The 20,707-nt window shown below is 40.4% G+C and overlaps 1 protein-coding gene across 3 annotated transcripts in view; it reads right to left on the minus strand.

Annotated features, from left to right (window-relative positions):
* Positions 1-20,707, minus strand: part of prom1a (prominin 1a) — a 135,661-nt gene that overhangs the window by 77,804 nt on the left and 37,150 nt on the right. For all 3 annotated transcript variants that reach the window (XM_057849376.1, XM_057849375.1, XM_057849374.1), the window contains one exon: positions 13,870-14,075. In XM_057849376.1, coding sequence (XP_057705359.1) covers positions 13,870-14,075 — 206 coding nt within the window. The remainder of the gene's footprint in view (positions 1-13,869; positions 14,076-20,707) is intronic.

The following is a 20,707-nucleotide window of genomic DNA, read 5'->3' on the forward strand; positions in this document are numbered from 1 at the left end:
CAGTAGAACTAAACAAAACTGAAAAAAAAATATATATATATATATATATATATCTTTTTACAACTTTCTGTAAAATGTCATTTGAAATAAAAGCAATTTCTGTTGAGGAATAAATTAGGACACCCCCACATTCAATCCCACTTAAAATGGCTAAATACCACAGAGGTGTATCACATCATGTGCACATCATTAGAACATCATTTCCAGTGTTTTGAAGGAGGCTTGCCTTATTTAAACCTCACATTTAGTTTGGTGTGCCCCTGACTGTTTAAGTGAGAGAAAACACACCAATTGTGAGATCAAAGGAGCTGTCTGAGGCCTACAGAAAGGATTGTAAATGCTTATGAGTCTAGTAAGGGATTTCAAAAGATCTCAAAAGAATATAAAATCAGCCATTCCACTGTTCGGAAAATAGTCTACAAGTGGGGGACATTCAAAACAACTGGCAACATGCCCAGGTCTGGCCATCCAAGCAAGTTCACCCAGAGAGCAGACCACAAGATGTTAAAAGAAGTCTCCAAAAACCCTTAAATGTCATCACAGAACCGACAGCTGGCTCTTGCTACTGTTGATGTGAAAGTGCATGCCTCTACAGTCAGAAAGCGACTTCTCAAGTTTAACCTTCATAGGAGGTGTGCAAGTAGGAAACCTTTGCTCTCCAAGAAGAACATAAAGGCCAGACTGAAGTTTACCAGAGTGAATGTAGACATAGACCAGGACTTCTGGAATAATGTTCTTTGGACAGATTAATCTAAAATTGAATTATTTGGACACCAGAACAGAGTAAATGGTAAATGGTGTTATACTTATATAGCGCTTTTCCACCTTTCAAGGCGCTCAAAGCGCTTTACACTATCTCGCCATTCACCTACTGGTGACACACAGCACCAGGAGCAACGTGGGGTTCAGTATCTTGCTCAAGGATACCTAGGCGAGTTCATCAGGGTGAAGAATCGAACCCACAACCTCTGGGTTGGGGGACAACTACTCTACCACTGAGCCACGCCACCCCCGAGGGCATGTTTGGCGTAAAACCAATACACCGTTCCAGAAAAAGAACCTCATACCAACTGTGAAGCATGGAGGACGTGTCATGGTTTGGGAGATGCTTTGCTGCAGCAGGACCTGGCTAGCTCACCATCATAGAATCCACCATGAATTCTACCGTGTATCAGAGGGTGCTTGAGGAACATGTGAGATCATCTGTGAAAAAACTGAAGCAGAAGCGAAACTGGACCCTGCATCATGACAATGACCCAAAACATACCAGTAAATCCACCAAGGACTGGCTGAAAAGGAAGAAATGGAGAGTCCTGGAATGGCTGAGTCAAAGCCCAGATCTTAATCCCATTGGGATGCTATGGGGTGACTTGAACCAGACTGCAGATGCAAGAAACCCCACAAACACACTTTTCACAGCTGAAAGTATTCTGTGTTTAGGAGTGGGGCAAACTTTCTTCAGACCGATGTCAAAGATGGCTACAAAAGGCGTAGCTAAAGAGGGTAACACTAGCTATTAGGTGGTAGGGTGTCCTAACTTTTTCCTCAGTTAGAATATGCATTGTTGATATATTTGGTTTAATGAGTAAAACAATGTTATTTTTTGTTGTTTACCTGCAATTAAATCACTTTCTTGTCCAGAGATAAAGAAAAACAAGATCAGACATTGATATGTGAACATTTCTAAATAAAGAATTGAATATTTCAAGGGCTGTCCTAATTTTTTTCACATGACTGTATATCAAGGGCGTAGGTTTGGTCTCAACATTGGCAGGGACTGGGATTGGTAGGGTAGGGAGATTGGTGGGGATTACTGAACGGGGGTCAGGGCTACATTTCTCACCAATATGAACCTAATTAATTGATACACTAAATGATTAATGCAAAATAAATCTGTATTGATTTATACGAACTTTCATGTGTTTCAGGTGATAATCTGAGATATCCAAGGACCGATCTACATCTGAGGCATACGAGACTACCCCGAACCAAAGTACTCTCATCAAATTCTTTCACATGTCAGTTCATGTTCACGTAGGGTCCCCCTGAAGTGGACCCAATCTTGGATAGCTCCCCGTTTTTTTTTTGTTTGTTTTTTTTTCTAATAAAGGGACTTGCACTCTGAAGCCTCTGCGTTGCATTATTGTAATGCACATACTGTAATGCAAACAAAGATCCAAATGAGGGACAACTAGCTTGACTTTGTTTTTCTTTGTGGAGGCTGGCCTGACTGCAGTAGTTTTGCAGGTTAGTATGTCCACACAGTTTAATGTTATGCTAACTCTGATGCTAGTCAGACTTTCTTTAGCAAAATTAGTGGCTTTTCCCCACTTCGAAACATTGACGTGTTTTTACATTAGTTGCTGCTGGCCACTGCTGCTGGCCGAAAAAACACTTCAAATATCCCTCCTATTCGAAGGGAGTGGAGGAGGCGGGTTGGGTCAAGTCCAGGAGTGGGTAGTAACACGTTATATTTACTCAGTTACATTTACTTGAGTAACTTTTTCTATAAAAATGTAATCCTTAGAGTAGTTTTACCAAACAATACTTTTTACTCTTACTTGAGTAGGTTTGTGAAGAAACACCACTCATACTCCACTACTTTGGTCTACACTAGAGTCGTTACATTTTTCGTCTTCATTCTACATATTGACTTTATTATTGCCAGAGATGCCGTCTCAGTTTCACCTATGAGATGTCGAAACAACCACATGACTCCATTATACCAATCAGAGTTAACAATGCTTTTTTTCTCCACTAGAGGGCACTCGCGCTCTTTATTTCATATTGTTGTTCTGGTCTGAATTGGAGGATTTTTTTGGTCATTATTTTGGCTTAATGTGGTCATGTAATAGGTTATAATAATAATATCGTATAGTAATAATAAGAACAGTTCATATCAATTAAATTGTGCTGAGGAAAAAAATATACCATGATTTAAAAACACCAAAATTGTAAGCAGTTACTCACAATGTTACTCATTACTTGAGTATTATTTTCAATGAACACTTTTTTTTACTTGTACTTGAATAATTTTTTTGGATGACTACTTTTACTTGAGTAATATTATTTAGAAGCAACGCTAGTCTTCGTGTGAATTTTTTGGCTACTCTATCCACCTCTGGTCAAGTCATCAGCCAAACAAATGTGCGTGTTGGGGGGGTGAGGGGGAAGGGCTGGACCATTCAGCAAATGAAAAGGGATAAATGTAAATCTGAACATAATGAAAAGAATTCACTTACTAATGGTAGGGTCTGTTCTGTCCTTACAACATATGGGAACACAATCTAAATGACCTATATCACTGAACTCACATAATGCAAATAAGGTTGCTTAAAAGTTAACCGAAGTATAAGAAGAGGGAAGATAGGTCAGATGGTAGTGTGATAGGGCAAAGTGGATGTGCAAGCAATGTTAGAATAGAATAGAATAGAATAGAATAGAATAGAATAGAATAGAATAGAATAGAATAGAATAGAATAGAATAGAATAGAACAATGTGTAGGCAGAAACCCAATATTAGGACAAATAACCCTTGAGTATTAATCAACATTTGTCATGGTGATTGCTAATCCTGTCACCAACAGTTTTAAATACCAGCATTCGTCTTCATTTGAACATATTTTCAATAGCTTACACATACTTTTCGTTTAACAACAACATCCTGATCGATAAAGACAACATAACTTCCGTGCGTACATGGATTATAATTTTTACCAATAAGGACTGACATATCAACCAAACACACATGCTACGTGCCTAAAGATTTACATGTACAGTTGTGGCCAAAAGTTTACATACACTTGTGAAGAACATAATGTCATGGCTCTCTTGAGTTTCCAGTTATTTCTACAACTCTGATTTTTCTCTGATAGAGTGATTGGAACAGATACTTCTTTGTCACAAAAAACATTCATGAAGTTTGGTTCTTTTATGACTTTTATTATGGGTGAACAGAAAAAAGTGATCAAATCTGCTGGGTCAAAAATATACATACAGCAGCGCTAATATTTGGTAACATGTCCCTTGGCCAGTTTCACTTCAATTAGGCGCTTTTGGTAGCCATCCACAAGCTTCTGGCAAGCTTTTGGTTGAATCTTTGACCACTCCTCTTGACAGAATTGGTGCAGTTCAGTTCAATTTGATGGCTTTCTGACATGGACTTGTTTCTTCAGCATTGTCCACAAGTTCTCAATTGGGTTTAAGTCAGGACTTTGGGAAGGCCATTCGAAAACCTTAATTCTAGCCTTATTTAGCCATTCCATTACCACTTTTGATGTGTGTTTGGGGTCATTGTCCTGTTGGAACACCCAACTGCGTCCAAGACCCAATCTTTGGGCTGATGACTTTATGTTATCTTGAAGAATTTGAAGGTAATCCTCCTTCTTCATTATCGCATTTACTCTCTGTAAAGCACCAGTTCCATTGGCAGCAAAACAGCCCCACACCATAATACTACCACCACTGTGCTTGACGGTAGGCATGGTGTACTTGGGGTTAAAGGCCTCACCTTTTCTCCTCCAAACATATTGCTGGGCATTGTGGCCAAACAGCTCGATTTTTGTTTCGTCTGACCACAAAACATTCCTTCAGAAGGTCTTATCTTTGTCCATGTGATCAGCAGCAAACTTCAGTCAAGCCTTAAGGTGCCGCTTTTGGAGCAAGGGCTTCCTTCTTGCACGGCAGCCTCTCAGTCCATGGAGATGCAAAACACGCTTGACTGTGGACACTGACACCTGTGTTCCAGCAGCTTCTAATTCTTGGCAGATCTGCTTTTTGGTGATTCTCGGTTGAATCTTCACCCTCCTGACCAATTTTCTCTCAGCAGCAGGTGATAGCTTGCGTTTTCTTCCTGATCCTGGCAGTGACAAAACAGTGCCATGCACTTTATACTTACAAACAATTGTTTGCACTGTTGCTCTTGGGACCCGCAGCTGCTTTGAAATGGCTCCAAGTGACTTTCCTGACTTGTTCAAGTCAATGATTTACTTTTTCAGATCCATGTATGTATATTTTTGACCCAGCAGATTTGATCACTTTTTCTGTTAACCCATAATAAAGTCATAAAAGAACCAAACTTCATGAATGTTTTTTGTGACAAAGAAGTATCTGTTCCAATCACTCTATCGGACAAAAATCAGAGTTGTAGAAATAACTGGAAACTCAAGAGAGCCATGACATTATGTTTTTCACAAGTGTATGTAAACTTTTGACCACAACTGTACATGCGTCTTCATTTGAACATATTTTCGATAGCTTGCACAAACGTTTCGTTTGACACAATATCTTGACACATCATTGATTGTTGAGCATTGACCGACATGTAGAATGACCGATAAAGGCAACATTGAGCGAAATCATTTGAGTGACATAACCTCCGTGCGTACATGGATTGTAATTTTTACCAATAAGGACTGACATATCAACCAAACACACATGCTACGTGTCTAAAGATTTACATGTAGATCAACTGATCAAGATGGAAGTGAGTTGTGTATTTCAATAGCGCAGAAAGGTGTACTTGGCTTCACACGAGGTACCTTAAACAAGTTTTCTTTAAAAACAAAGTGCAGGCAACTCGCTTTGAAGCCACAGAAAATAGAGAAATAATCCCCTGAGAAAAGGATTGTTGGAGTCAGAGATGGAAGAGAGCACACAAGTCAAAGCAGCTTTTTTGTTCCAGGCTTCTCTTAATCGCCGACTCAAGAAAGAAAGAAAGGATCAATCGACAGTATATTCTATAGTGGAGCTATTTATAGAGACAGAAATCCTCCCAGCCCAGAGGGACAAATTGTCAGCACTTATATGATGGAGCTCTAACTATATCTTTTAATGCATGAAATTTAATTTGATTTGTATACATTTGATTTGTTTCCACATGTATGAATATTTAGGTGCCAAATTTTCATCATTAATAAATGTTGAAAGGATAATTGATGGGTGATGATGAATAATTGTAATTACAGTACTCATGATTTGATTTCGATGGGTATAGTTTAGTGCTGCAACGATTAATCGATTCACTCGAGTATTCGATTAGAAAAAAAGATTATAGAAGATAAAATTTTGCTGCTTCGAGTATTCGTTTAATAAAAGGCGTTGTAATGGTTCATTTTGAAAGTGTTTGCATTTAGTTTTATTGATATGGGTGGATACACTGCCTTCTAGTCTGCCTCATTTCACATAGCTGAATCCTAAGCTAAGTTTTTGTTTGAGCTAATGTTTAAAAAAAATTTTTTTTTTTTTAATGCATTCGTAATTTAGTTTCAGGTACTGTATATTTAGCCAATTTTTGTGGGAATACGTGTCTGAACCATTTGTTAAGAGTATTGTTAAAAAGTTTATACCATTTAAACTAGCGGACTTTTTCTATGTAATTTAGCCAATTCTTCTTTTGTTGTACATAGAGCCTCGTTTATTTTATTTTTTTCAGTGAAGCCCAGCTCAGGTAACTTAATTTTTCATGTTCCTTATCCGATTACTCGATTATTCGAACGAATTATTATTATAATAACTATTATTCGAACTCGATTTATCGATTACTAAAATAATCGATAGCTGCAGCCCGAGTATAGTTTCATCCAATCATCTCCCAGAAGTGGCAATAGCAACTAAATTCAGTGCATTTATTGGTTTAGAGACGCGAACGCGTCATGTCCTTCAACAGAATGCTTTGGTCTGAAGGGGTTAAATGGCCTTTTATTTGAAAGGAAAATGAATTAGTCTGGAAAATGTATATTTTAAAAAATGTTTGTTCATTATAGGAACAATAAAAAATAAAATATTAGAATGGAATACAGAAATTAGACCTGGAATACATAAAAGGCTCCACTGTGCTTCTCCTTTTCCCGCTGTCATTTCTTGTTCCTTTATATTTTCCTCCTGCGACTATTTTCTGCCTACGCTCGGACCCCTCGCGGGCGTCGTTTAGTGAATTTCACCGCCTCCTGTTAGTCAACTTATCACGGCGTGAGTCACTGAGAAATGTTTGTCCGTGCATACACTCAAGTGACCACTTCTCCTACATCTTATCCTTATTTCGTTTAATTACAGTGTATCACAAAAGTGAGTACACCCCTTGCATTTCTGCAGATATTTAACGATATCTTTTCATGGGACAACACAGTCAAAATGACACTTTGACACAATGAAAAGTAGTCTGTGTGCAGCATATACAATAGAGTTAATTTATTTTTAATTAATTTTCCCCAAAAATGGGCCGGACAAAAGTATTGGCACCCTCAGCCTAATACTTGGTAGCACAACCTTTAGACAAAATGACTGCGAACAACCGCTTCCGGTATTCATTAATGAGTTTTTTCCAATGCTCTGCTGAAATTTTAGACCATTCTTCCTTGGCCGACTGCTCCAGGTCTCTGAGATTTCAAGGGTGCCTTCTCCAAACTGCCATTTTCAGATCTCTCCACAGGTGTTCGATGGGATTCAGGTCAGGTCTGGACCCATTTTCTAGTGCTTTTTGAAGTGTGTTTTAGGCCATGACCTCTGAGGGAGACCCAGCTTTCTCACACTGGGCCCTACATTATGCTGCGAAATTTGTTGGTCGTCTTCAGACTTCATCATGCCATGCACACGCTCAAGTAGTCCAGTGCCAGAGGAAGAAAAGCAACCCCAAAACATCAGGGAACCTCCGCCATGTTTGACTGTGGGGACCATATTCTTTTATTTGAAGGCCTCGTTTTTTTCCCTCCAAACTCTATGTTGATGCCTTTTCTCAAAAAGCTCTACTTTTGTCTCATCTGACCAGAGATCATTGTTCCAAAACGTTTTTGGCTTTCTCAGGTAAGTTTTGGCAAACTCCAGCCTGGCTTTTTTATGTCTCTGGGTCAGAAGTGAGGTCTTCCTGGGTATCTTACAATAGAACCCCTTTTCATTCAGATGCCGGCGGATAATACGGGTAGACACTGTTGTACCCTCGGACTGCAGGACAGCTTGAACTTTTTTGGATGTTAGCCACAGTTCCATGGGCTTTACACTTATTGACGACACTGCGCACGGTAGACAAAAGAACATTCAGGTCTTTAGAGATGGACTTGTAGCCTTCAGATTGCCCATGCTTCCTCACAATTTTGCTTCTCAGGTCCTCAGACAGTTCTTAGGTCCTCTTTCTTTTCTCCATGCTTAAGGTGGTACACACAAGGACACAGGACAGAGGTTGAGTCAACTTTAATCCATTTTAACTGTCTTCAAAAGCGATTTCATTATTGCCACCACCTGTTATGTGCCATAGGTAAGTAACAGGTACTGTTAATTACACAAATTAGAGAAGAATCGCATGATTTTTCAAAGGGTGCCAACACCTTTGTCCGGTCCATTTTTTTAGCTTTGTGTAAAACGATAATGATTTATTTCTCCCCCCATTCTCTTTTGTGTTTTTTCATTGCAGGCAGGATAAATAATCATTGGGAATCGGGTGGCTTGGCAGTTTATAGTATTCAAATGTGACTTTTATCTCGGATTACTACAGTACAGTACAGGAGAACAAGTATTTGATCCACCGCCGATTTTGCTGGTTTTCCCACTTGCAAGCCATGTAGAGGTCTGTAGTTTGTAGCATAAGTTCTCTTCAACTGTGAGGGACGGAATCTAATACAAAAATCCAGAAAAATCACATTGTATAATTTTTTTTAAAAATTGTATTTAACTGCATGAAATAAGTATTTGATACATTACCAACTAGTAAATATTTTGGCTCTTAGTTCTTTCTTAAGAATCCCTCCTGTTCTCCACTCATTACCGGAAGTAACTGCAGCTGTTTGAACTTATTACCTGTATAAAAGACACCTGTTCACATCCTCAAACAAACAAACTCCAACCTCTCCACAATGGCCAAGACCAAAGAGCTGTGTAAGGACATCAGAGATAAAATAATAGACCTGCACAAGGCTGGGATGGGCTACAGCAAAATAAGCAAGCAGCTTGGTGAGAAGGTAACAACTGTTGGAGCGATTATTAGAAAATGGAAGAAGTTCAAGTTGACGGTCAGTCTGCCTCGTTATGGGGCTCCATGCAAGATCTCACCTCATGGGGCATCACTGATCATGAGGAAGGTGAGGGATCAGCCCAGAACTACACGGCAGGACCTGGTCAATGACCTGAAGAGAGCTGGAACCACAGTCTCGAAGAAAACCATCGGAAACACATTACGCCGTCATGGATTAAAATCCTACAGCACACGCAAGGTCCCGCTGCTGAAGCCAGTGCATGTCCAGACACGTCTGAAGTTTGCCACAGACCATCTGGAGCATCCAGAGGAGCAATGGGAGAAGGTCATGTGGTCGGATGAGACCAAAATTGAACTTTTTGGTCTAAACTCGGCTCGTCGTGTTTGGAGGAAAAAGAAGGATGAGTACAACCCCAAGAACACCATCCCAACCGTGAAACATGGAGGAGGAAACATCATTTTTTGGGCCTGCTTCTCTGCCAAGGGTACAGGACGACTGCACCGTATTGAGGGGAGGATGGATGGGGCTATGTATCGCCAGATATTGGCTGACAACCTCCTTCCTTCAGTGAGAGCCCTGTAGATGGGTCGTGGCTGGGTCTTCCAGCATGACAACGACCCAAAGCACACAGCCAAGGCAACTAAAGAGTGGCTCCGTAAGAAGCATCTTAAGGTCCTGGAGTGGCCTAGCCAGTCACCAGATCTGAACCCGATAGAAAATCTATGGAGGGAGTTGAAAGTCCGTGTTGTCTGGCAGCAGCCCCGAAACCTGAATGCTCTGGAGAAGATCTGCATGGAGAAGTGGGCCAAAATCCCTGCTGTAGTGTGTGCAAACCTTGTCACGGACTACAGGAAATGTTTGATATCTGTAATAGCAAAAAAAGGTTTCTGTACCAAATATTAAGTTCGATTTTTGTGATGTATCAAATACTTATTTCATGCAATTAAATGCAAATTTATTATTTAAAAATCATACAAAGTGATTTTCTGGGCTTTTATATTAGATTCCGTCCCTCACAGTTAAAGAGAACTTATGATACAAATTACAGACCTCTACATGCTTTGCAAGTTGGAAAACCAGCAAAATCGGCAGTGTATCGAATACTTGTTCCCCCCACTGTATGGGTTCCAATCTCAACATTTAATGGATTTTAGGGTGAGCAGGTGATACCGACATTATCAGTAATTAGACCCCCGTAGTATTCAAGTGGCGAGCACGAGGGGGGGGTTGCCCAGCTCATCATGTTGCGACCTTTTGCACTAATGGTGTTAGACAGCCCGTGACTAAAATAGAGTGTGGAAATGCATGCTGGGTAACACCATGAGACAAGTTGTCTTTTGACACACTCGCAAAAATAACAACAATAATGTTGATTCTATCATGGTTTAAGTCATAATTTGTATATTTTTTTACATTCATAGTGACTTGCCCTGCAAACATATTGCTATTAATAATAAATCAGTTAGGCATGACTTAGTCAGATTATGCTATGCTATTGTTTGTGTATGAATCAACATAAGGCGATGAGCCACAAGAGGCTAATTAGCAGGCAGAATGACATTAGTGCTAAATTCAATTTATGGTCAGATAACCAAAGCTTTTATGAAGTATAATTGACTGTACTGTAGTATTTGTGTGTTGGATTTGTGGCTTTAACCCTTTCAACAAGAAATCAGGTGAAGACGAGGAACGTGAATTTTTTTTTTTTTTTTTTTTTTTTTAAACCCATACATTGGAGAGCTTATATGGTTTTTAAACATCTACAGTGCTGGCCAAAAGTATTTGCACCTCTGCAATTCTGTCAGATAATGCTCAATTTCTCCCAGAAAATGATTGCGATTACAAATGCTTTGGTAGTAATATCTTCATTTATGTTGCTTGCAATGAAAAAACCCAAAATCATTATCATTTTACACAAAACTCAAAAAAAGGGCCGGACAAAAGTATTGGCACCCTCAGCCTAATACTTGGTAGCACAACCTTTAGACAAAATAACTGCGAAGAACCGCTTCAGGTATCCATCAATGAGATTCTTAAAATGCTCTGCAGGAATTTTAGACCATTCTTCTTTGGCCAACTGCTCCAGGTCTCTGAGATTTGAAGGGTGCCTTCTCCAAACTGCCATTTTCAGATCTCTCCATAGGTGTTCAATGGGATTCAGGTCTGGACTCATTGTTGGCCACTTTAGAAGTGTCCAGTGCTTTCTCTCAAACCATTTTCTCGTGCTTTTTGAAGTGTGTTTTGGGTCACTGTCCTGCTGAAAGACCCATGACCTCTGAAGGAGACCCAGCTTTCTCACACTAGGCCCTTCAATATGCTGCAAAATTTGTTGGTATTCTTCAGACTTCATCATGCCATGCACACGATCAAGCAGTCCAGTGCCAGAGGCAGCAAAGCAACCCCTAAACATCAGGGAACCTCCGCCATGTTTGACTGTAGGGACCATTTTCTTTTCTTTGAAGGCCTCGTTTTTTCCCTGTAAACTAATCTTTTGTCTCATCTGACCAGAGAACATTCTTCCAAAACGTTTTTGGTAAATTTTGGCAAACTCCAGCCTGGCTTTTTATGTCTCTGGGTCAGAAGTGGGGTCTTCCTGGGTATCCTACCATAGAGTCCCTTTTCATTCAGACGCCGACGGATGGTACGGGTTGACACTGTTGCACCCTCGGATTGCAGGACAGCTTGAACTTGTTTGGATGTTAGTCGAGGTTCTTTATCCACCATCCTCACAATCTTTCGTTGAAATCTCTTGTCAATTTTTCTTTTCCGTCCACATCTAGGGAGGTTAGCCACAGTGCCATGGGCTTTACACTTATCCATGACACTGCGCACCGTACACACAGGAACATTCAGGTCTTTGGAGATGGAATTGTAGCCTTGAGATTGCCCATGCTTCCTCACAATTTTGCTTCTCAAGTCCTCAGACAGTTCTTTGGTCTCCTTTCTTTTCTCCATACTCAATGTGGTACACACAGGAACACACGACAGAGGCTGCGTCAACTTTAATCCATTTTAACTGGCTGCAAGTGTGATTTAGTTATTGCCACCACCTGTTATGTGCTACAGGTAAGTAATTAATTAATTACACAAATTAGAGAAGAATCACATGATTTTTGAAAGGGTGCTAATACTTTTGTCCGGCCCATTTTTTGAGTTTTGTGTAAAATGATAATGATTTAATTTTTTTCCCATTCTCTTTGTGTTTTTTCATTGCGAGCAAAATAAATAAAGATATTACTACCAAAGCATTTGTAATTGCAATAATTTTCTGGGAGAAAGAATTGCAGGGGTGCCAATACTTTTGGCCAGCACTGTATGCACACTGGTAACTCATTCTGGTGTGTTTCAGGTGTTGCCATGGTGGTGCGCCAGGAGTGTATTTACTTTGACGAGGGATGACTTTTCTCCATGATGGGACGGAGCCCGACTTATTGGAAATTCCAAAGAGTGAGGAGCAGACACCAGGGAGCGTTGTGACTTATTAAATCTCCCCAGCAACCAGCACAGACGCTGGCATCAAATGGGGACCAGAACTAACCTCATTGGTCTCTTTTTAAAAAATTTTTTTTTAAAGAAAAAAAGAACTCATCCCTACCTGACTTTTACAAAATTGATGTTTTCTCCCCAGGAACAATTTGAATTAAGTTACACCCAGATAGAATCAGAAACACCCTACAGAGTTGTATAACTGAACAGAAGCAAACCATTGATTGATCTGTACAGTTTATTCTAGGGGTGGGAACATCTGGATATCACACGATCCGATACGATTTGCGATACAGGGTTCACGATAACGATTATCTCACAAAAAGACGAAATAAAAATTATCGATACATGGGTCAGGAAATCATCCTAGGATATTCTACAAAACAATTAACAAACAGAAAAACAAGCTTTTTTTAATCCTTCTGCTGTGAATTGTATTGAGTTTATCAATAGAAGTCCAATTCATTTGAACTGGGAAGGTTGGAAGCGGATGAACGAATCAATCCTCTCAGTTCAAAAGGATTGGACTTCTATGGCCGGCAGTGGCAGCCAATGAGTTAATTTCAGGGAATTTCAGTTCATTTGCTGTTGATTTTTTTCTCACTTCCTGTTGATTTGGGCCATTTATGAGTCACTTCTTGTTCTGTAACCCAAAATCAGGTGTTTTGGAATGTAGTTCAGGCATACTACTTGTGCTGGATTGTTGGGGTCAAGATTTGTTAAATTGACACGTAAGAAACAGCGAAATCAGGGCTTCCCCATGACTTTTGGCAGCCAATTCAGTGGTTCCACACTTACCACCTTGGGCTGCAAGTTGTTCAATTTTGCTCCCCTGAAAAATGTTTAAAGTTCATAAAAAATGAGCCTCAATGTCAGATTGCGCTACCAATTGACCACATAATTCTAAGGCCCGAACTACATTCCATCACTTTTGAAATGAGTCCCATTAGCGGATTATTGATTGTCAATTTGTCGCTCTATTTTGGGGCACTACTGTGTGAAAATTTCCATGGTGATTGTCAATGACCCCAACAACAAATCTGCCAATTTTTGTTAAAATCCAACACATGGTTAGGAGCAATCGGAATATATCGGTTTTGGATTTTTTTTTTTTTCCTATACTATTGAAAGCTCTGCAAAATTATTGATGCCACTCTCTACAGGTGTGTGAAATTTGTTTAAAATCAGGCCATTCTTTTTCCAACCCGATTTTTTCAATTTTCGATACTTATCGGGGGTACTTCGATACAAAACCTACCTAAAAACGCTCGCAAACGCTTATATTACAAATGTGTAAATTTTCAAGAAAATTGGCTGAGCCGTTTCGGAATCCATAGGGAACGAACACACACATACACAATATTCCATTTATATAAAAGTTGACATATGTCATGAAGCATAAAGTCTGAGCCACACTCACGTGATCACCAGCGAGGTGGAGAAGAGCAGCGTGCCCAGCAAGCCTCGTCTACAGTCGGCATTCTTCCTCTGCCGCTGGTGCATCTCGCCGCCGCAGTTGTCGCAGCAGCGGCACATGCAGAAGAAGAGGCCCACCACGGGCACCAGAACGGTGAACAGGACGCCAACCGCCGCGCACACCAGGAAGCCCACCTCATAGTAGACCGCCTGGGGGGTGGAGGGATGGATGAAAGTCAGGAGTTTCTATATAATGCATAGATGATTGGTTAAGTACTAAAAATACACAGCCATTGATGTTTATGCATATTTATGTGTGAAATGGTGTGTTGAATGCATATTCATATGCTATATGTAAATGTGTGAATGAACTTTTTTTTTTTTTAAACCATGAGTGTTTTGACGTAAATATGGACATTTGTGGAATGGATAAGTACTGCATTGGAGTTCGCCCAACCAGTCTATACTAGTCCTTCTCAGAAAATTAGCATATTGTGATAAAGTTCATTATTTTCTGTAATGTACTGATAAACATATTTTAGATTCATTACACACAACTGAAGTAGTTCAAGCCTTTTATTGCTTTAATATTGATGATTTTGGCAAAAAAGTCAACAAAAAATCCCTATCTCAAAAAATTAGCATAACATGAAAAGGTACTCTAACGAAGCTACTAACCTAATCATCTGAATCAACGAATTAACTCAAAACCCCTGCGAAAGATTCCTGAGGCTTTTAAAAACTCCCAACCTGGTTCATTACTCAAAACCGCAATCATGGGCAAGACTGCAGACCTGACTGCTGTCCAGAAGACCGTCATTGACACCCTCAAGCAAGAGGCTAAGACAAAGAAAGAAATTTTTGGGCGAATAGGCTGTTCCCAGAGTGCTGTATCAAGGCACCTCAGTGGGAAGGAAAAAGTGTGGCAGGAAACGCTGCACAACCAGAAGAAGTGACCGCAACCTGAGAAAGACTGTGGAGAAGGGCCGATTCCAGACCTTGGGGGACCTGCAGAAACAGTGGACTGAGTCTGGAGTAACAACATCCAGAGCCACCGTGCACAGGCATGTGTGAAACAGCGGCAGAAGCGTCTGACCTGGGCTACAGAGAAGCAGCACTGGACTGTTGTTCAATGGTCCAAAGTACTTTTTTCAGATGGCAGCAAATTTTGCATGTAATTCGGAAATCAAGATGCCGGAGTTTGGAGGAAGACTGGGGAGAAGGAAATGCCAAAATGTCTGAAGTCCAGTGTCAAGTACCCAGAGTCAGTGATGGTCTGGGGTGCCATCTCAGCTGCTGGTGTTGGTCTACTGTGTTTTATCAAGGGCAGGGTCAATGCAGCTAGCTATCAGGAGATTTTGGAGCACTTCATGCTTCCATCTGCTGAAAAGCTTTATGTAGATGAAGATTTCATTTTTCAGCATGACCTGGCACCTGCTCACAGTGCCAAAACCACTAGTAAATGGTTTATTGACCATGGCATTACTGTGCTCAATTGGCCTGCCAACTCTCCTGACCTGAACCCCATAGAGAATCTGTGGAATATTGTGAAGAGGAAGTTGAGAGACACCAGACCCAACACTGTGGATGAGCTTAAGGCCGCTATCGAAGCATCCTGGGTTTCCGTAACACCTCAGTAGTGCCACGGGCTGATTGCCTCCATGCCACGCCGCATTGAAGCAGTCATTTCTGCAAAAGGATTCCCGACCAAGTATTGAGTGCATTGCTGATATAATTAATTGAAGGTTGACATTCTTTGTATTAAAAAACACTTTTTTGTATTGGTCGGATGAAATTTTTTGAGATCGGGTTTTTGTGTTTCTTGACTTTTTTGCCCAAATCATCAATATTAAAACAATAAAAGGCTTGAATTACTTCAGTTGTGTGTAATGAATCTAAAATATATGAAAGTCTAATGTTTATCAGTACATTACAGAAAATAATGAACTTTTATCACAATATGCTAATTTTTTAAGAAGGACTAGTATGTGTTTTGTGGATCTGGAGGAGGCGTTCGACCGTGTGCCTTGGGGAGTCGTTTGGGGGGTGCTCCGGGAGTATGGGGTACCGAGCCTCTTGGTAAGGGCTGTTCGATGCCTGTACAACAGGTGTACAACTCGTGTCGTGTCGTGTAGTCGAATTTGTTCCCATTGAGGGTTGGACTTCGCCAAGGCTGCCCATTGTCACAGATTCTGTTCATAATTTTTATGGACAGAATTTCTAGGCGTAGCCGAAGCGTCGAGAGGGTCCATTTTGGTGGCCTCAGCATTGCATCTCTGCTTTATGCAGATGATGTGGTGCTGTTGGCTTCATCAAGCCGTGACCTCCATCTCTCACTGGAGCGGTTCGCAGTCGAGTGTGAAGCGGGTGGGATGAAGATCAGCACCTCCAGATCAGAGACAATGGTCCTCAATCGGAAAAGGGTGGTGTGCCCTCTCCGGGTCAGGATGAGATTTTGCCCCAAGCGGACAAATTCAAGTATCTTGGGGTCTTGTTCACCAGTGACGGTAGGCTGGACCGGGAGATTGACAGGCAGATCAGTGCAGGATCTGCAGTGAAGCGGACTCATCACCGGTCCGTCGTGGTGAAGAAGTCGATCTATGTTACTACATTCACCCATGGTCACGAGCTGTGGGTCGTGACCGAAAGAACAACATCCGGATACAAATGGCTGAAATGAGTTTCCTCCGCCGGGTGGCTGGGCTCTCCCTTAGAGATGAGCTCGGTCATCCGGAGGGTCTCGGCGTCAGGCCGCTACTACTCTGCAAGCTCATCGACAGGTGGGTGGGGGGGGGGGGGGGGGGGGGGCAACCAGGTATGTTGTCACGGGCCTCAGGACCATAGGGGGCTCCTGAATGACTCTTAATTTATTTTACTTTATATTCACATATTTTTTATTGAAATCATTGTCTGATTATATTGAGTTGAACATAATATTTATACTTAAAAACTGTAACGTATTAAATATTTCAAATATGTAGTTTTTTCCTTTTTTTTCCTATAATGTTCTCTTGTCCCCGGGCCCCTGCAAGTCTGTTGACAGCCCTGCTCCTCCGTGTTGAGAGTAGCCAGTTGAGGTGACTCGGGCATTTGATTCGGATGCCTCCTAGACGCTTCCCTGGAGAGGTGTTCCGGGCATGTCCCACCGGCGGGAGGCCCAGGGACAACCCAGGACACGGTGGAGAGACTACTGTCTGGGAACGCCTTGGGATCCCGCCGGAGGAGCTGGTTGAAGTGGCTGGGGAGAGGGAAGTCTGGACTTCCCTGTTTAAGCTGCTGCCCCCACGACCCGAGGGTGGGTGGATGGATGGATGGATGGATGGATGGATGGATGGATGGATGGATGGATGGATGGATGGGGAAAAAATTTCGCTACGGTAAAGTATTAGCATCAGCGATTGTTGGAATCATTATCGGGATCCAAAAATGATATCAGTGCAACTCAAATTTCCATATTTGAGCCAATGCCTGGTTAGTTTTTTGCATTCAGTTATCAGACACAGTTATCAGCGTAACACAAGTGGTTCATACAGGGCCAGCCCAGGCCATTTGGGGGCCCTCAGCAAAATAATGCCAAGGGGCCCATATTTTTGGCCCACCATTTAATCGCAGTGTACTGTGAAACCCATACATGCAATCCAACCCATACGTCCATATTTTGTATATTAATCAGATTTTTTGTTTCTCTGCTCCAGAAGGATAAATTCTCTTGGACATATTCGTGCATCTATTTTCCAAGCAAGTTTGAGCACCAATCATCGCAAAGCAGGTTCAACGTCACTCCCCAGGTTCCCAGATTGTAATTACAAGAAAATTGATGTTTGCATAGATAAATGGCAATGCGCGCCACATTATTCACGATGCTCTATTAAAAACGTATAAAATGAGGTTGCCAGATTGGGGGCCCCCTAGTGGTCAGGGGCCCTAAGCAGCTCCATAGTCTGCGTATAGGCTAGGCCGGCCTTGGGTTTATAGACATGTATGGATATTTCAGGATGGTGTAGCGCCAGAAAATCTAAGTGTTGGCGTGCAACAAAAAGGAGAACAGTGATAAAAGAAAGTGTGCACCAGTAAATGATAAATTAATCGGACAACTTCTCCACTGTGTGTCCGAACGGGATAAGATTACACAACACAATGTCAAAGATTAGCTGAAACCGTAAGAAAAGCCTAATAATGAACTATTCTGCAGAGTTATTAAATATGATCAATGCCAGGAAAGCACATTATTGTTGGCGCACGCCTCGGAGTTCAATGCGTGTATCCCTGTGGTGCTGCCGCATTACTAACGAAGGCAAAAAGACGGAATTTTTGATGAAAAGATGGACTTCCAGCCGAGCAACTGCAGAGAAAGTTGGACTTAAATGAGTATCCAAGGACCAAAAAACAAAATATAAACCTTACAATTCCAGTTTCACTGAGAAGATTGTGTTCAAAATCAACTTGTCAGGGACTGAGTCATCACAATAACAACCAAAAAATTGCTTTTTTTCCCCTCCTCTATTCCTCAATGGCTCGCAGCTTGCACTATTTTTGGAAGATCGCTTTGTTATGGCGAGAGCCCGAAGGAAGAATGTGACCTTCCGCAAAGATGAGGTGGCGGCATGTCGCTGTTAAGACGTTAAAATCCACCAAAACAGCCGCCGGAGCCTCTTCGGGCTGGAAGGAGGTAGCAGCTTCATGCTTGGCGAAAACTCATGCTAGATTTTACTAGACGATATCTATTTTGGGATGGTTTATCAACAAGAAATGTACATGACTATTGTGTATGTTTATGAGCAAATCTGGAAATTTCTGGAATTGTTAATAAGCACCAGAAATGCATATTCATGTACAGTGAGGAGCAGAAGCATCTGCACCCCTTGTGATTTTGCAAGTTCACCCACTTAGAAAATAGGTAGAGGTCTGAAGTAGGGCTGCAGCTATCGATTATTTTAGTAGTCGATTAATCGATGAACTAGTTAGTTCGAATAATCGAGTAATCGGAAAAGGAACATGAAAAATTAAAATACCTGGGATGAGCCTCAAACAGTATAAAAAAAAAATAAATGAGGATCTAAGTACAACAAAAGAACAATTGGCATACATAGCAAAATTCCGCTAGTTTAAATGCTATAAAATCTGTTTTTTTTGTTTTTGTTTTTTTTTTAAACAATGCTCCCAACAAATGGTTCGGACTCATATTCCCACAAAGCATGACTAAATATACCTTTTAACTAGATTACGAATGCATTAAAAAACATTAGCCCAAACAAAAACTTAGCTTACGTTGGTCTTAACAGGGAACAGTTGGATTCAGCTATGTAAAATGAGGCAGACCAGAGGGCAGTGTTTCCACCCTAATCAATAAAACTAAATGTAAACACTTTCAAAATAAACCATTACAATGCCACTTTAATTAAACGAATACTCAAAACACAATTTAATTCGAATATTTTTTTCTTATCGATTACTCGAGTTAATCGATTAATCGTTGCAGCACTAGTCTGAAGTTTCAAATACTTCTGCTCCTCACTTTATTTATACTGTACACAAAGGTGGATGTTTTGGTTAAGCTAAGGATTTAAACCTCTGGGTACCTCACGATACGATTTGCGATATAAGGCTCACGATCGATTATTTCACAAAATGGCGATAAAACAATTATCGATATGTAGGCCAGAAAATTATTGTACAATATTTTACTACACAAATAATAAACAGAAAAACAAGCTCTCTTCCTCCTTCTGCTGTGAATTGAATTGAGTTTATCACTAGTAGACGTCCAATTCATTTGATTGTACGTCTATGGCGGTCAAAACTAACCAATGAGTTTAACTTTGGGGCATTTCAGGTCATTTGCTGTTGATTTTTTTATCACTTCCTGTTCATTATGAAATGCTGGTGGCCGAAAAGCGTCAATGCATGTAATTGAATTGTGTGTCTATATATATATATATATATATATATATATATATATAAGTTGCAAAGCCATTAAGCAAACAACAAAAATGAATGAAATGAACAAAAAAATATATTTTTATAAAGGGTCAAAATTTTTTTTAAACAGATGATGTGACTGGCACCTTAGACGGTCATTTGCTTTGCATATTATTATTTTTTTTAAATTAGGGGAGGGCAATTGTTTTTTCAATATGTTCAAATACAAATATTTGAGTTTCAAATATTTTTTCGGATTCAAAAACCTTTTCTATGATTGAAATGTTTTTTTTTTTGATTGAAGTGATTTTTCGTTTGAAAATATATATTTTTTGTTTGAAACAACTTATTTTTTGATTGAATAATAAAGACACAAATGTCCTAGCCAAAATGTGGCCCAAACGCAAAACAACATCACTTCAATCAAAAAAGTTGCTTCAATCAACAACAAAAAAAGGACTTTAATCAAGAAAAATATTCAAAGAAAAATAGCTTTCAAATGCATTATTTTGAGTTTTAAATTTATTTTTGCCTTCAAACACATTTTTTTTTTTTTTTGGATCGAATAATGAAGACACAAATCTACCTCCATATGGCTCCACCCAGGGGATACAACTTTTGACTGGGGTAACTACATTGGCACGACACCAGCGGGCGTACCATGTGGATGATGACCTTCGCGAAAAGTATAGCTGTCCTAAGCAGCCTGATTTAGAATTCCCCATAAGAGTGATGGGAAACAAACAAAAAACAAACCGCTCATTTTCAACTTATTATTATAAATATTCTTGTAAGTTTGGGGTCATCAACATGTTGTGCCCCCATGGCCCAAAAGTCAAACTCCGCCTCTGGATACAAAGTATCGCGACACACCCCTATTATATCGGAAGGGTTGGTTGCGAATGGTCTGGTTTCGAAATAAC

The sequence above is a fragment of the Corythoichthys intestinalis genome, chromosome 11 (genome assembly GCF_030265065.1).
Source record: "Corythoichthys intestinalis isolate RoL2023-P3 chromosome 11, ASM3026506v1, whole genome shotgun sequence".
Classification (NCBI taxonomy): domain Eukaryota; kingdom Metazoa; phylum Chordata; class Actinopteri; order Syngnathiformes; family Syngnathidae; genus Corythoichthys; species Corythoichthys intestinalis.